This window comes from Alternaria ethzedia (assembly GCF_023757985.1).
Source record: "Alternaria ethzedia strain BMP 0044 chromosome Unknown scaffold_1, whole genome shotgun sequence".
In the NCBI taxonomy this organism is placed as follows: Eukaryota; Fungi; Ascomycota; class Dothideomycetes; order Pleosporales; family Pleosporaceae; genus Alternaria; species Alternaria ethzedia.
Genome location: NW_026056194.1, coordinates 345,881 through 363,179, shown reverse-complemented (window position 1 = coordinate 363,179; position 17,299 = coordinate 345,881). Strand labels below are relative to the sequence as shown.

The 17,299-nt window shown below is 52.7% G+C and overlaps 3 protein-coding genes across 3 annotated transcripts; all 3 read left to right on the top strand.

The window, feature by feature from the left end:
• Positions 1–442: 442 nt before the first annotated feature.
• J4E87_000122 (uncharacterized protein) lies at positions 443–2,497 on the top strand (the record flags this gene model as incomplete). Its single annotated transcript, XM_049371781.1, has 4 exons — positions 443–589; positions 644–1,016; positions 1,067–1,144; positions 1,191–2,497. The coding sequence occupies 4 exons, from the start codon at positions 443–445 to the stop codon at positions 2,495–2,497; spliced, it is 1,905 nt and encodes a 634-aa protein (XP_049237915.1).
• Positions 2,498–2,980: 483 nt separating this feature from the next.
• COX6 (Cytochrome c oxidase subunit 6) lies at positions 2,981–3,788 on the top strand (the record flags this gene model as incomplete). Its single annotated transcript, XM_049371780.1, has 4 exons — positions 2,981–3,144; positions 3,272–3,317; positions 3,421–3,538; positions 3,670–3,788. The coding sequence occupies 4 exons, from the start codon at positions 2,981–2,983 to the stop codon at positions 3,786–3,788; spliced, it is 447 nt and encodes a 148-aa protein (XP_049237914.1).
• A 996-nt stretch (positions 3,789–4,784) lies between these two features.
• J4E87_000120 (uncharacterized protein) lies at positions 4,785–16,385 on the top strand (the record flags this gene model as incomplete). The annotated part of the gene is made up of 4 exons (XM_049371779.1): positions 4,785–4,839; positions 4,920–5,077; positions 5,127–15,641; positions 15,696–16,385. The coding sequence occupies 4 exons, from the start codon at positions 4,785–4,787 to the stop codon at positions 16,383–16,385; spliced, it is 11,418 nt and encodes a 3,805-aa protein (XP_049237913.1).
• Positions 16,386–17,299: the final 914 nt, after the last annotated feature.

Here is a 17,299-nt window from a genome sequence, read left to right as displayed (position 1 = left end):
AGGGCTGCTGCCAGACAGACAGCGTCGAGTGATTCGCGCTAGCCGTCCCGTAGCGAGGCCGTGCGTTTGGGCCAAAAGCCCCGCCGCAGCCGTCACGACATCCAGGATAGCTGCGAGAGTGAAGTAGCACGGCGGGCGTGTCAAGGGAGCGACTGCGCGAGAGACGGGAGACTATTCCGCTGCTGGGCCCGCGGCAGCCTCGTATCATCTGATCTGGCGCTTTGCACGAGAGTCATCGCGAGATCGATCCCTGTCTCTATAGAGAAGCGGCGACGGGCCTCGCACTGGCCCAGGGTCTCATCACTTGTCTCTCGAACACCTACCACGGGCGTACCCATGTAGTCCGGCCGAAGTAGACAGAAAGCTTGGAGCGACTACAAACTCTCGTGAATCTCACCGCCAGAGCGTTTTGAGCTTGCACCTCTCCATCGTGTAACCCAATATGGACAACGCCATGTCGACCGAAGACGAGCATGCGCCCTGGCTGCCCATCCCGTCACGTGCCGTCTCCGTTGTCGAACATCCCGCCATCATCAAAAACGTTGACAAGGGCATTACCTCATTAGGTGGGCCTGTCAAACTAAGCAAGGTCAGCCGGCAATAGCAGTGCCTACCGCTTTGGGAGAGACTAACACTCGCCCAGGGCCTGCGATCACGATTGGAAACCACGACCAACGCCGAAGGTGACGACGAGCTCAAGAAACTCATCTCTGTCTCGCTGCGCCCAGACGACCCCTTTGCCAAGCGTTTGCTGTCCACGCCTGTGAGGACGAACAACCTTCTCATCAAGGTCACGGTGCCAAAACGGACAGGACGCAAACGAAAGCGTGGAACCACAGGGCCCTTCCTTACTGAAGATGAAATCGCCAGTGGTGGCGCTGGCTTATCGAACAGCACCCCTTTTACCAACAAGACGTATGTGGATGCACCGACCATCTACAGGAGCCTGCAAGACAATGCCTCGACGTACAAGGTTGCTCTTGCCGGAGTGGTAGATGAAACTCATCGGTTCCGAAGTGAGTCGAGCACAGTCTTGAACTCCGTGGAACCATCACTGACTCTCCAGATATGCCTGACTTGCAGTATGCTGCTTCTCACAACGAGACCATGGTGGGTCTGCGAGATCACGTCCTGCCGAAACGATGTAAGACTAATTCTAACATACTTAAAATATCACTAACTCATCCTAGACGAACAGTTGTTGAAGTATAATGTCAGCACCGCGGCCGGTGCAGATCTGACCAAAAGCGTTGGGCCATCCCCAGAGTTCATACAGATGCCAATCGCCTTCAACTATCGGTTCCAACAAAACTCAAACGTCAAATACACCGATCAAGGTGTTGTCAATATACAAAGAAGCCTCGCCTATAACGCATACACAATTGTCAAGCCCACAGACGAACATGTACCGACAGGACCCCGACCCGGTCTTCCAGCAGAGATGGATCTTTCACCCTATATGCAGTCACTGATTGCAAACATTAGAACTCTGCTCTTACAGAGACCCATAGTAACCCGGCAGTTACTTTACAACAGACTGGGATGGGACAAGCGAACCAAGCTTCGGCAAGCAGCCATCTATTGCGGATTCTTCTTCGAAAGCGGGCCCTGGCGAGAGGCTCTTGTCCGTTGGGGAGTCGATCCTCGCAAAGACCCTGAATATCGCAAGTATCAGACTGTGTCTTTCCTGTCTTACATCAAGTCAGGCACATCAAAGCACCGCGCGGTCTTCGATCAGCATGTCTTGAAGCTAGCAAAGATGTCACCGGAAGAGTTGGAGACTGAGCACACATTTGATGGTGTCAATGTTTCGCGAACAGGCAACCTCTTCCAGTTCTGCGATATTACCGATCCTCTCATTGCGAAGGTTTTGGCTACAAAGGACATTCGATCAACTTGTGCACCCACCTTCCAAGGGTGGTATCACGTTGGCACTTGGGCCAAAGCAACGGTCATTCTGAAGGACAAGATGAACGCAATTATTGGCGGCGACAAACCGGATGATAGCATATATCAGCGTATCGTCGAATGGCCTGAGTTGTGGGACGATAAGGAAATGGCAGCGCAGTACAAGAGTGAAGTCGACGACCGTCACATACACCACGAGAAGAGGAGGGAACACCAAGTGATGCACAACGTGCGTTGGGCTGCAAGAAATCCGCGCTACGCCTTCGAGAAAATGGAGGAGACTGATGAGCCAGAAAATCACGCTGACGGAGACGAGGCGCCAGACGACGTCGAGGTTCCGGAGGACATGACCGAAGATCCTGTACAGCCAGATACTCTTCTGAACGCTGACATCGGGGATGCGGAGGACGACGAGGATGATCAAGATGGCGAGGCGGATGAAGACGAAGACGAAGAGATACAGGCCGGTGGCAGGAACGATGATCTGTCTGGCAGCTCAGAGCTGGATGACGACAGCGACAGCCCAGTCATGTCTGTCCGAGCGGCGTCAGAGGGACCAGTCCCGTTCGGCGGTTATTACAGGGTATAAAAAAGCTTGAAGGATCTCTACGGCAGTGCGAGAACCTGTGGGTAAACGCTGAACTGTTTCGATTCTCGCGCTCATAGCTATTCTCTTATCTAGCTTCATTAATCCCGTCTAGAGATAGTCGGAGGCAGAGCGTGAATCAGTGACCTTGGAAGACAATAGCGTGCATTGCTTAGAAAGGCGACGTAGCGCGCATGTAGATAATTCGAATGAACATCAAAATATAAGGAATGCTTCCAGATCAACTATAAGTTATATGGCTATGTGCGGCGATGCGACTATGCCATCAGTCCCAGGAACGGGTGCGACCCACTTTTAAGACGGCTTGGCTTGGGCGCAACTCGGATCGCCTGAGCTTTCGTTTTCGTAACCTCACGCGAAATCGCACCACCGACACCACTACTCATCGACACACTGCCGGCTACGCACGCCCAGCAGCCCCGAATCCACCTCCCGTAGCTTGTCAATAGCTCTCCAAATCGCAACATGTCCTTCGTCCGCGCCGCGTCGAAGGTCAGCCGAGTGGGCGTGCGAGTCCCGGCCTACCGAGCAACCCCCGTTGCGTTGAACACCCAGCGTGCTTTCTCGCAGTCGGCCGTCCGCAAGAGCGATGCGCATGCCGAGGAGACATTCGAGGAATTCACCGCCAGGTACGACCAATCCGGGGAGGGGCTGTAGAGTCGGACGGGCAGGAGTCATGTGGAGATCATGGACAGCCATTGAGCACCATTGATGACATCAGGAGCTCCATCGCTGACTTGTGTTTCTTCAATACAGATATGAGAAGGAATTCGAGAAGGTGAACGACGTTTTCGAGCTTCAGGTACGTTGGTTGTCTCCACGATGTGACCCCACCGATATCACCGGACACGGGTTGGGCAACTGTAGGATGCCACGAACAGAGGCAATAGGCTGACAATCGCCAGCGAAACCTGAACAACTGCTTCGCCTACGATCTCGTTCCCTCAACCACCGTCATCACCGCCGCTCTCCGCGCTGCCAGGCGCGTGAACGACTTCCCCTCAGCTGTCCGGGTTTTCGAGGGTACGTCTTCTACTACGTTCCCAATATCAGTCCCGTCTCTTTTTACACAAAAGGGAACCAAACGGCCTCTGGAATACGCTACTTCGGCATCCGGCCAACCGTGAGACGTTGATTACTAACATACGTCACAGGTATCAAGTTCAAGGTCGAGAACAAGGGTCAATACGCAGAGTACCTCCAGGAGCTCGAGCCCATACGCGAGGAGCTCGGAATTCCTCTTAAGGAGGCCATGTACCCCGATGAGAAGTAGAGATCAGAGGATCAGGCTGCGCATATTCGTTATCCCCATGTTCCCGCCCCCACATTTTGACATCGAATACCATGGTGCGCCTCTCCAACAATGTAAATGTCAACTTTTCTATTTCTTATCTTAGACGGAAGACCGGACGTGGATGTGTGGCCTTGTATAACTATGGTGATGTTTCCTGTTTCACACAATGACGGCAGAACTGCAGATGACTGGGAGCTTATGAAGGGTGAGTCAAGCGACGACAGGTAGTTGGATAGATGTACAGTGTTTGTATCTTGCGTCAAGTCCCATTTGACCTGTGAACTTCTGAATGCAGTGCTTGTTGTGATCTTAGTCCGCCGAAGTATGCACTGGAAGGAATGCGTTGCCGTTGCGGCTCTGCAGAGTGTCGCACATATATTTTGCAGACGGTGGCGGGATGAATCACGTTCAATAATATCCATGGATCACCCACGTCCGAAATCACATGAGAAGCACACAGCAACAACAGATTGCCAAAACTGGCTGGAGTCTGCTGTGGAGAGATGACTGTTGGATATGTGCCGGACATGGTTTGGAAGGTGCCACCCGCACGGCGCACAGGGGTGGCGCCGACCAATGAGAGCGACGCGCTAAGTTTTGGGGGTCGGCGTGCCTCCCTCGCTCGTCAGCTCCAGGCTAAGTGCTCTGCAGAAGCTCATCCATCACTCCAAGTCGCGACTCCATACCCGCACTCGGGACGCGCCCTCGCCCCACCACCAGGCCTCACTTCCACAATAACGATTGTAATGACCATATAGGCCATCCCGCCTGCACCTTCCTTTTCAAAATTTAATATTCGACACAGCAGCGACCTGCACCCGATTCCGCACACCACCGCGTGCCACCGAGACCAATGCGCCTGTCTTCCGCTACATTGATCGCGCCACATACTGGATAGCTGCGCCATTGCAGGGCACAGTCTACGAGGACTTCGACAAGGTGGAGGAGCGGCTGTAGGCTGCACGCAACATCGCCATGGCGACTCACAACTTCGAGGCTATGGCCTCCAAGTTGGACGACCCAAACTCTGGTACACATTACATTGCACGCGCTGCACGCCCACAACATGCGCGCGCATCGTCACAAGAGAACATAGGCTGACTGGCGCAGATCTCAGAGTCAAGGGCACCCAGGCGATTGAAATCCGGGACAACATTGAGAACTACTGTCAAGGGCAGCAGTACGCCTCGTTCTTGAATCACCTCGTCCCTGTGTTCCTCAAGATATTAGATGGCAACCCAGTCTTCATTTCCACGTCGCCCGAACAGGTGAGCGCACAACTTGCGACAACTCTACAGCCTTCTGACTCAGAAACAGCGCATACGGAACTGTGTCCTCGAGATCCTGCACCGTCTTCCGATGAACCCGACCGAAGCCATAGAACCGCACGCGGCCAAGATCGTCGACAAACTCATGAGCTTGGTGAAGCTGGAGAACGAGGACAATGCGGTTCTGTGCATGAAGACCATCATGGACTTTCAGCGCCACCAAACCAAGGCGCTCGCGGACCGAGTTCAGCCATTCTTGGATCTGATTCAGGAAATGTTCGAGACGATGGAGCAGGCGGTGCACGATACCTTCGACAGCAACACGACAGCTTCGGCCTCGCAAGGCGTCCCTTCCACCCCGAATAACCACCAATTCTCCCAGTCCCCACGCCCGAGCTCGCCAGCGACCGCCCTCACATCTGGTTCCGCAGGCGATATTGGATCGGAACACCAGCAAACGCGCATGCTGCTCAAGGGAATGCAGTCGTTCAAGGTCCTCGCAGAGTGTCCAATAATCGTGGTATCTCTATTCCAGGCCTACAGGAACTGTGTGAACAAAAACGTGAAACTTTTTGTACCACTGATCAAGAACGTACTTTTGCTTCAGGCGAAGCCACAAGAGAAGGCACATGAGGAGGCCAAGGCGCAGGGCAAGATCTTCACTGGTGTCAGCAAAGACATTCGCAACCGCGCGGCATTTGGCGACTTCATAACAGCTCAGGTTAAAACCATGAGTTTTCTGGCTTACCTACTTAGGGTGTATGCAAACCAGCTGAACGATTTCCTTCCGACCCTTCCTGATATCGTCGTCCGACTGCTCAAGGACTGTCCACGCGAAAAGTCCGGCGCACGGAAAGAGCTACTAGTCGCTATCAGGCATATCATCAACTTCAACTTCCGCAAAATCTTCCTCAAGAAGATTGACGAGCTACTGGACGAGAAGACGTTGATCGGGGATGGCCTGACAGTGTACGAGACCATGCGTCCGCTCGCATACAGCATGCTGGCCGATCTGATCCACCATCTGCGAGAATCTCTGTCGAAAGAGCAGATCCGACGCACAGTTGAGGTTTACACGAAGAATTTGCACGACACATTTCCCGGAACCAGCTTCCAGACCATGAGCGCGAAGCTTCTGCTGAACATGGCAGAGTGCATCGCGAAATTGGAACCTAAGGAGGACGCGCGATACTTCTTGATCATGATACTGAATGCCATCGGTGATAAGTTCGCGGCAATGAACCGACAATACCACAATGCTGTCAAGCTCTCAGCTCAGTACAGCCAACCGTCCATTGATGCGGTCGACGAGAACCACATGGCCGTTCAGGAAAACCCCCCGGATTGGGACGAAATCGACATTTCCAACGCGACACCCATCAAGACATCCAATCCACGAGACCGGAGCTCCGATCCCATTGCCGACAACAAGTTCCTGTTCAAGAACCTACTCCATGGGCTGAAGAATCTTTTCTATCAGCTAAGAGCCTGCAACCCAGCCAAGATCAAGGACGAGATTGATCCGACCAACGCATCTGCAAACTGGCATGAAGTGTCGTTTGGCTACAACGCGGAAGAGGTGGAAGTTCTTATCAAGCTTTTCCGCGAAGGTGCCAAGGTGTTCCGTTACTACGGTACTGAAAAGACCCCTGAAACACAAGGCTTGTCACCGGGAGATTTCATGGGCAACCAACACATGATGTCGAGTGGCAAGGAAGAGAAGGACCTTTTGGAGACGTTTGCGACTGTCTTCCACCACATCGATCCAGCCACGTTCCACGAAGTGTTTTCATCCGAGATACCCCATTTGTACGATATGATGTTCGATCACCCGGCGTTACTTCACGTTCCACAGTTCCTTCTCGCTTCCGAGGCTACATCACCCAGCTTTTCGGGGATGCTGTTGCAATTTCTTATGGACCGAATCGAAGAGGTTGGCACTGCCGATGTGAAGAAGTCCTCCATCCTCCTTCGCCTCTTCAAACTTTCCTTCATGGCCGTTACGCTATTCTCTGCCCAGAATGAGCAAGTGCTATTACCACACGTCAGCAAGATCATAACGAAGTCGATTCAGCTATCCACGACTGCCGAAGAACCCATGAACTACTTCCTCCTGCTCAGGTCATTGTTCAGAAGTATTGGTGGCGGTAGATTTGAGCATCTGTACAAAGAAATTCTTCCCCTGCTGGAAATGCTACTCGACGTGCTCAACAACCTTCTTTTGACGGCGCGCAAGCCGGCTGAAAGGGATCTCTTCGTTGAACTATCTCTCACAGTGCCAGCACGACTCAGTAACTTGTTGCCACATCTCAGTTACTTGATGAGGCCACTGGTCGTTGCTCTGCGTGCTGGCTCGGATCTTGTCGGTCAGGGTCTTCGTACTCTAGAGCTCTGCGTGGACAATCTCACCGCGGACTATCTGGACCCGATCATGGCCCCAGTCATCGACGAGCTGATGGCTGCACTATGGGAGCATCTGAAGCCTAACCCGTACAGCCACTTCCACGCTCATACCACGATGCGCATTCTTGGAAAGCTAGGCGGACGCAATCGCAAGTTCATCACTGGCCCACCAGAGCTGGATTTCAAACCGTACTCTGATGATCAGTCATCTATTGACATTCGACTCATTGGATCTACCAAAGACCGTGCCTTCCCCGCAGCGATAGGCATCGACACCGCCATCGCGAAGCTCCACGAAATCCCAAAGACTCCAGCAGCCAAAAAGTCCGACACGTTCCATAAGCAACAGGCTCTTCGCCTCATCACCGCACATACGAAGCTGCTGGTCGGTTTCGACAGCTTGCCAGAAGACTTCGCCCAGCTAGTACGCCTGCAAGCGAACGACTTGTGTGCCAAGAAGTTTGATGTGGGATACGACATCCTCACCGCATCAGAGCGCGAAAAGTCCATCACCAAGAAGACTGTAGAACAAGAGACTCTCAAGAAACTGCTGAAGGCGAGCATCTTTGCTGTTTCGGTACCGGAGCTGAAGTCGGAAGCGGAGGCTCTGGTAAGCAACTTGGCAAAGCACTTCACGCTTCTGGAGCTGGGAACGCAATTTGCTACTCTGAAACACAAGAACAAGCCGTTCGATGTGCATTCAGGAGAAGGGCCTGTCGTGATTGAGAGCGATGTCATTTCTGAAGCTATTGGCGAGTCTCTGGCGTCAGAACACGGCGCAGTGCGGGACGCTGCTGAACAAGCCATCATCACAATGCGCGATGCTACGAAGGCAATCTTCGGCAATGATAGTTCCTTGGACAAGTTCGTGTTCTTCAATGAGCTGTCAAGTACGTTTTGCCACAACTGTCATGCTGATGACTGGTTCATGAAGTCTGGCGGAACTCGGGGTATTGAAATCATGATCAAACAACTGGGTCTTCCCCAATCATGGCTCGTACCCCGCCATTTCGAACTTGTTAGGGCACTCAACTTTGTCATGAAGGACATGCCTATCGATCTCGACTCGAAGACGCGCATACAAGCAGAAGGCCTCATCCAAGACCTCATCCGACGCTGTCACAAGAAAACGACCAAGGAAGATTTCGATAAGGGCAACAACATTACCCTGAAGCTCTGCCAACAGCTCGTGGGTGATCTCTCGCATATGAACAAGAGTGTGCGCGACGCAACCCAGAAGGCGTTCCAGGTGTTGTCAGATGTGACCGAGTTGAGCGTCAGCGACCTGATCACGCCGGTGAAGGATAGACTCATCTTACCGATTTGGACCAAGCCGCTGCGAGCACTACCGTTCAGTATTCAGATTGCCTACATTGACGCAATCACTTTCTGTTTGAAGCTCAAGAACAACATCCTCGAGTTCAACGAACAACTGACGAGATTATTGATGGAGTCTTTGGCACTAGCCGACGCCGAAGACGAGCATTTGGCAAGTAAGCCTTTTGAGCAGCGGAACGCAGATCACATCGTCAACCTACGAGTTGCATGCATCCGTCTCCTCTCCACCGCTCAAACCTTCCCTGAGTTTAGCACGACACCGCCGAACCAGACCTTCCTCCGCATTATCGCTGTCTTCTTCAAGTGCCTATATTCGAAGTCTCCAGAAGTGATTGAGGCGGCGAACATCGGCCTGTCTGGCGTTATCTCAGCTACAAACAAACTGCCCAAAGATGTCCTCCAGAGTGGACTTCGTCCTATCCTTGTCAACCTCCAGGATCCAAGGAAGCTCTCTGTCGAGAATCTTGACGGTCTGGCACGGTTGCTGAAGCTCCTCACAAACTACTTCAAGGTGGAGATTGGCACACGTCTCCTTGATCACCTCAAAAGCATTGCGGACCAGAACAGTCTGCAGAAGATCTCGTTCACTATGATCGAGCAGAATCCCAAGATGAAGATCGTCACCGGTATCTTCAACATCTTCCACCTGCTCCCGGCGGCCGCTGCGACGTTCCTCAAGCAAATCATCGAGAAGGTTATCGAGCTTGAGACGGCTCTTAGAAGGACGCACTACAGCCCCTTCAGAGAGCCGTTGATCAAGTACCTCTGTATGTATCCCAAGGAGGCTTGGGACTACTTCGCACCCAATTTGAAGGACCAGACCCAGGGACGATTCTTTGCACAGCTACTCGAGAACCCAGCAAGCGAAGTACTTCGTAAGCAGGTGACAGAAGATGCGTCTGGCTTCCTGAGCGCCATGAACCCTGAGGGTACCGAGAAGGAGAAGTGCCAGGCTCAACTCAACGGCATTCACATTGCGTACGCTCTCAGCCAATCCGAAGAGACGAGTAACTGGCTCGTTTCGAACGAAGAGCTGCGAAAGGGTCTCTTCGACGCAGCCAGGGGACTGGAGAAGAAGCTCAGGGTGAACACCCTCGACTCGGAGCTACGTCTGGCAACAGAACAAGCTGGTGATCAGATCATGATCATCTTCACCACGTACCTGAAACAAGAACCGAACAATCTGGATTTCTTCTTCGAAGTAGTCGATGCTGTCACATCTGAGGAGTTGAAAGCCTCACCGCGCCTGTTCGACTTCATCTATGATCAGATCATCTCCAGTGAGTCTGTGGATTACTGGAAAACGATTGTGAACAAGTGTATCGATCTGTACACTTCCCGTAACTCTTCTCAGAAGACGAAGACGTTCATCTTCCGCTACATCGTCAACCCCATCTTCGCCATGGATGTGAAACGCAACTGGGACAGCCTGTTCGGTCCAAAGGCCAAAGGTACCAAGTTCATGGACAAGGCCATGACTGAGGCAATCCACAGCCGGCTCTGGAAACCGCAGTCCACCCTGGAGCTCTCAGAAGACACGGCCCAGCTTGGTGTCGACCACTCACGGATGGAACTCCTTCAGCTTACCACACTCCTCCTCAAGCACTACCCCGGGATGATACAAGATGCTCGCAAAGACGTCATCAAGTTTGCCTGGAACTACATCAAGCTTGAAGACATCATCAACAAGTACGCCGCTTACGTGCTCATCGCCTTCTTCATCGCTGCATTCGACACGCCTGTCAAGATCGCCGTTCAAGTCTATCAAGCCCTTCTCAAAGCACACCAAAACGAGGGTCGATCGTTGGTAATGCAGGCGCTTGAGCTTATGGCCCCTGTCCTAAAGAAGCGCATGCCTGGTGGTGACGCCAAGATGCCTCGCTGGATCCAGTATCCTCGCAAGATTTTATCCGAGGAAAGCTCGAACCTGCAGCAGCTGATGAGTATCTTCAATTTTGTGGTTCGTCATCCGGACTTGTTCTACGAAGGCCGTGAACATCTATCCTCCATCATCATTACGGCGTTGTCAAAGATTGCGCAACCTCCGAATCCCTCGACCGATGCAAAGAAGCTCGCGTTGAATCTGATCAGCCTAATCAGAACATGGGAAGAACGTACAGCAAGCGAGAGCGCCGGTCCTGTCGAGCGTCCATCTCAGTCGCCTCAAGCACTAAAGAGGCGAGCAGACGGGTCGGCAGTAGTCACTAACTCTTCATCGAGGGGTTTCGTGGCCGGACCTGGCATTCGTATGATGCTTATCAAGTATCTGATTCAATTCATCGCCTATCTTCCAGAACGCTTCCCTGTGGCTTCACCAAAATCCAAGGACCCGACAGCGGTCACCACCACCACACCACAACCTGCGGAGATATGCAAGAAGGCTGTACAGTTATTGCACGACTTGCTCTCGCCGCGATTATGGAGCGATCTGGACCTGGATCTCATGCTCAGCAAGAAGATCGAGGAGATCCTGTTAACCGAGATGAAGCAAGAGGACAAACCGGAAGTGTTCAGCACACGCATGATCAACACGCTCCAGATCGTAAAAGTCATCGTGAATGTCAAGTCGGATGACTGGGTGCTGCAGCGCATTCCTCAATTCCAGAAGATCTTGGAGAAGCCAATTCGTTCTGAGAACCCAGACGTGCAGGCCAGTCTTCACGCAACCGATGAGTCGGACGACGGCACAATGAAGCTGAAGCCTATCCTCAAGCGCATCCTCGAGGTCATGCCTGAGCCTGTTACGGATGATGAAGGCAACATTGAAGAATCGCCCTCTACCGAATTCGTAAACTTCCTTGGTACGATTGCTACGGAAGCTCTCTCCAATAGCTCCTACGTCAGTGCCATCAATATCTTGTGGACCTTGTGCCAAAAGCGGCCTGAGGAGATCGATCAACACATTCCACAGGTCATGAAGGCCTTCCAGGGCAAGATGGCCAAGGACCACCTTGCCGGCACCAGCGGCATTCCAGGACAGCCAGTACCACCTGCTATGCGCCCCGAAGGAGCCAACCCACCTACTGATCCTCGTGAGGTCGAGATTCAGACTGATCTGGTACTGAAGACAGTTGACATCCTGGCTGCGCGCATGAACGAGCTTGGCGAGAACCGAAGGCCATATCTCAGCGTGCTGGCTTCACTTGTTGAGCGCTCTCAAACCAACTCTGTCTGTATGAAGGTACTAGATCTCGTCGAAGAATGGATCTTCCACTCCACCGAGCCAGTGCCTACACTTAAGGAGAAGACGGCAGTCCTAAGCAAGATGTTGCTCTTCGAGCACCGCGCCGACACTTCGCTACTGACTCGCTTCTTGGACCTGGTAATTCGTATCTACGAGGACCCCAAGATCACTAGGAGTGAGCTTACCGTACGGATGGAGCACGCATTCCTGATTGGTACTCGAGCGCAGGATGTTGAGATGCGCAACCGATACATGACCATCTTTGATAAGAGCTTGAGTCGCACAGCAGCCAGTCGCCTGAGCTACGTGCTTGCGTCCCAGAATTGGGATACACTCTCCGACAGCTACTGGCTCAGTCAAGTCATCCACTTGATGTTTGGATCGGTCGAAATGAACACGCCGGCACAGCTTCATTCGGAAGATTTCCGTCTCATGCAACCCACCGCTTTATTTGGTTCATATGGAAGGGATCCGAGGATCGCCGACGTCATGGTTGATGACGAACTGGAGAATCTTGTAAACGGTCATCGCCGCTTCTGCAATCAATTGGCCGACATCAAGATCAAGGACATCTTCGAACCACTTGGTCACCTACAACACACCGATAGTAACCTTGCTCATGACATCTGGATCGCTTTCTTCCCGCTGGCATGGACGGCGCTTACGAAGGATGACCAGAGCGATCTTGAGAAGGGTATGGCCGCACTGCTCACCAAGGACTACCATTCTCGTCAACTCGACAAACGACCCAACTGTGTTGCGACCATGCTTGACGCCATCGTCCATGCTAGACCGCGAGTTAAGTTCCCGCCTCACATCATGAAGTACCTCGCTCAGACCTACAACGCATGGTACACGGCCGCTGTCTACATGGAAGACTCCGCTATCTCACCTGTCGTGGATGTCGAGAAGCTACGCGAGAGCAACCTGGACGCCTTACTGGAAATTTACAGTGGCCTACAAGAGGATGACCTGTTCTACGGAACATGGCGGCGACGTTGCCAATTCATAGAGAGTAACGCTGCTCTATCATACGAGCAGTGCGGCATCTGGGACAAGGCACAGCAGATGTACGAGGCTGCCCAGATCAAGGCCCGCACCTCAGTTCTGCCGTTTAGTACTGGAGAGTACATGCTTTGGGAGGATCACTGGGTGATTTGCGCGCAGAAGCTTCAGCAATGGGAGATCTTGAGCGACTTTGCCAAGCACGAGAACTTCAACGATCTTTACCTGGAATCAACCTGGCGCGTATTCGATGCTTGGCAGAATGCTGAGACCCGCGAGCAGCTTGATGCAACCATCAAAGCTGTCAGCGACGCGCCCACACCACGACGAGTATTCTTCCAAACTTTCATGTCTCTTCTCAAGCTTCACAACAAGCAAGAATCGCAACCGGAGTTCCATCGACTGTGCGATGAATCCATTCAACTTTCGATCAGAAAATGGCACCAGTTGCCCAGACGCATTACCCAGGCCCATATCCCGCTACTTCAACACTTCCAGCAGCTTGTCGAACTTCATGATGCCAGTGTTATCTGCCAGAGTCTTGCCCAGACTACGCAAGTCAACCTTGATGTCAAATCTCAAGAGCTGAAGCTGCTCCTCAGCACTTGGCGCGACCGCTTACCGAACTTTTGGGACGACATCAACGCGTGGCAAGACCTGGTAACCTGGCGACAACACATCTTCCAGTTGATCAACGGCGTCTACCTCAACCTCCTCCCGCCGACTCAGAACAACGCTAGCGGCAACTCCTTTGCCTACAGAGGTTACCACGAGACGGCATGGATCATCAACCGCTTCGCGCACGTCGCACGCAAGCACAACTTGCCAGAAGTCTGCATCAACCAGCTTGGACGTATCTACACCCTCCCAAACATCGAGATTCAAGAAGCTTTCCTCAAGTTGCGCGAACAGGCCAAGTGTCACTACCAGATCAAGGCCGATCTCAACAGTGGGCTGGACGTGATCAACAACACCAACCTGAACTACTTTGGACCCAACCAGAAGGCAGAGTTCTACACGCTCAAGGGTATGTTCCTGGCCAAGCTGGGTCAGAAGAACGAAGCCGGCGAGGCATTCGGTACCGCGTTGTACTTCGATATTAAGCTCCCGAAGGCATGGGCGGAGTGGGGCCGATACAACGACATGCTCTTCAAGGAGGAGCCGCAGAATCTGGAGAGGGCCGAGGCAGCACTCAGCTGCTATCTCGAAGCAGCCAGCCAGTTCAAGAACGCCAAGTCAAGGAAATTGTTGGGACGTGTGTTGTGGTTGCTCAGTTTGGACAATCCGGAGAGGAAGTTGGCGGAGAAGTTTGAGGAGTTCAAGGGTGATACACCGGCATGGTATTGGATAACTTACATTCCACAGTTGTTGAACAGTCTGTCACGACAGGAGGCGCCGATCGCCAGATCCATTCTCGGCAAGTTGGCGAAGACGTATCCTCAGGCATTGTACTGCCATCTTCGAACAACGCGAGAGGATATGGCGGTTCTCAAGAAGACGCACGAGCAGAAGGAGGCAAAAGAGAAGGCTGCAAAGGCCAAGCAACAACAGGGGCAAGGGTCACCCGCAACGAAGCAGGCTTCGCCAGAAACCAGACCCGGATCCAGCACCGGCAGCCGGCCAACAACCGCAGGTGCGGACATTAAGGCTGCTGCGAACGGCACGCCCAACGGCACTGTCAAGACAGAAACTGCTACGCAAGATGGTGCACCAGCTCCTAGCGACGCAGCCCCAGCGCCGAAGAAGCCGTGGGATCATGTCGAGGAGATCAGCGCTATCCTCAAAACGGCTTTCCCTCTCCTCGCCCTCTCCATGGAGACGATGCTTGACCAGATCCAGAAGAACTTCAAGTGCCCACCTGACGAGGATGCGTATCGACTCATTGTTGCTCTGCTCAACGATGGTCTGTCATATGTCGGTCGCCAGCCTAACCTATATGCGAGGGAGATCAAGCTACCGCAATCAACTGAAGCAAACATAACACGTTTCGCCGAGTCGGTCCTCCCGCCCCACATTCGCAAGGCTTTCGAAAAGGACTTTGTTACCAACAAGCCAACGATGTACGAGTACATCCAGAAGCTGCGCACATGGCGAAATCGCTTCGAGGAAAGGCTCGATCGCAGGAAGCTCACAGTTCCGCTCGAACAGTATACGCATCAGCTTAGTGAGTTCCGCTTCCTCAAGTTCGACGATGTAGAAGTGCCTGGGCAGTACCTGCAACATCGCGACAAGAACTCCGACTTTGTGCGCATTGAACGCTTCCTGCCAGATGTGGAACTGGTGCGCGGTGTCGGTATTTGCCATCGCCGTCTCAAGATTCGTGGTCACGATGGAAGCGTGCACCCCTTCGCTATTCAGTTCCCGGCTGCTAGAAGTTCCAGGCGCGAGGAGCGTATCCTACAACTCTTCCGCATTTTCAACGGCATACTGGCTAAGCGCAAGGAGAGCCGGCGAAGAAATTTGCAGTTCCATCTTCCGCTTATGGTACCGATTACCCCTAGTGTGCGTATGGTACAAGACGACCCGTCATATATCAACATGCAAGGTATTTACGAGGATTACTGCCGGAAGAATGGTATCAACAAGGATGAACCCGTGCTCTTCAGCATCGAGAAGCTGCGAGCACTCCAGCCAGTAAGTTCTTCCGACGCGCATGCAAGCCGCCAGTCTCTAACCCAACCCCAACAGAAGAACCTTGATCACGCCAACAGCATTCGCCTCGAAACATTCGCTGCTGTGCAAGAGAAATACGTGCCCCCGACGGTCATCCAAGACTACTTCCGTGCTACCTTCCCCACCTTCGCCGACTTCTGGCTCTTCCGCCGTACCTTCAGCTACCAACTCGCTGCGCTCACATTCATGACCTATGTCATGCATATGAATACGCGCTTCCCCCAGAAGATCAGCGTCTCGCGCTCTAGCGGCCGCATTTGGGGTTCCGAACTGATCCCGAGCATGGCAGTTGGTAAGCCCATCTTGCACAACTCGGAACCAGTACCCTTCCGCCTCACACCCAACCTACAAACTCTCATGGGGCCGTTGAATCTCGAAGGCATCTTCGCTCCCAGTGTCATGACAGTCGCGCGCTGTTTGATCGAACCCGAGGGCGAGCTAGAGATGCAACTCAGCATCTTCATGCGCGACGAGATGAACCACTGGTTCACCTCGCAGCATAAGGCCAGCCAGCTTACTCCCGAGGTGCTCAGGGAGAGTGTGCAGAGTAATAGCGATCTGGTAGTCAAGAGGGCCAGCGCGATTGGTAGCCTACCCACGGGCGCCAATCTACCTGCGAACCAGACAGTAGTGGACTTGGTGGCTGTTGCGGTGCATCCGGCTAAGTTGAGTCAGTGCGATCCGCTCTGGATGGGTTATTTGTAAGGGTTTGAGGTCACTGAGGAGATAGGTGTTTGGTGTTTTTGAAAAGGGGTGTTTTGAATGCTTTATGGGGACTCATGGGCAAAAGAAGAGAGCATTGAGGAGTTTAGGCATTTTCATATTTATGTTGCGTTTGGTATGCAAGGCGTTGATATAAATGGTCAAGGAGGTATAGCTGTTAGGTTCATTCGGACAAACTTGCTCTTTTAGCTTCTTATCTGTATGTTTTGCGGCACATGCCTCGTGCGATATGGCCTTGTACTAGTAGATATTTTGTATGGAATACAGTTGCATGTACCTATATCTTGACGAATGGTTCGTTGTGCATCAAAGATATGATAGATGAACTCGTCGTGAGTTGGGCGAGATGCGACTCGTCTCGTTCCGATCGATTCCGAGCGTTCCGATATCAACGCGTCACCCGTTGAAGCGAACCCACATGGACAGCTCCATCCCCAGCCACCATCTTTCTTCAAGGATGCATCTACTCAGCAGTGCCAACACATATTTTGCTGCTTGCGATACGTTTTTTTGGGACATTTTGCTACGAAAGGATTCCATCAAGTGGCCTCGGCGCACGTTACTCCTTCATAAGTTGCGAACCCGTGTTTCCACGAATCCCTTCCTAGCTCACGACATCGGCTTCGTCCCGCACCTGTTCATCTCCACGAACACCCAACAGATAGTAATCCATCAATCAATCAGGCAAAGCGGCCTCAAGGCCTGCGCCACCGAAGTTCGAGGCGCACACGTTGAAACACGTTTATACTAAGCATTACGACAAGCATTACCGACATGACGGTCGTCGGCTCGCTTGCTTCAGGCTTGTTCGCGATAGATGAGCTGACGCGCGCTCTAGCATGCTTTTGGGAATTTCGGACAATTTATCTGCCTTCCACGGGGGATGAACGTACTCC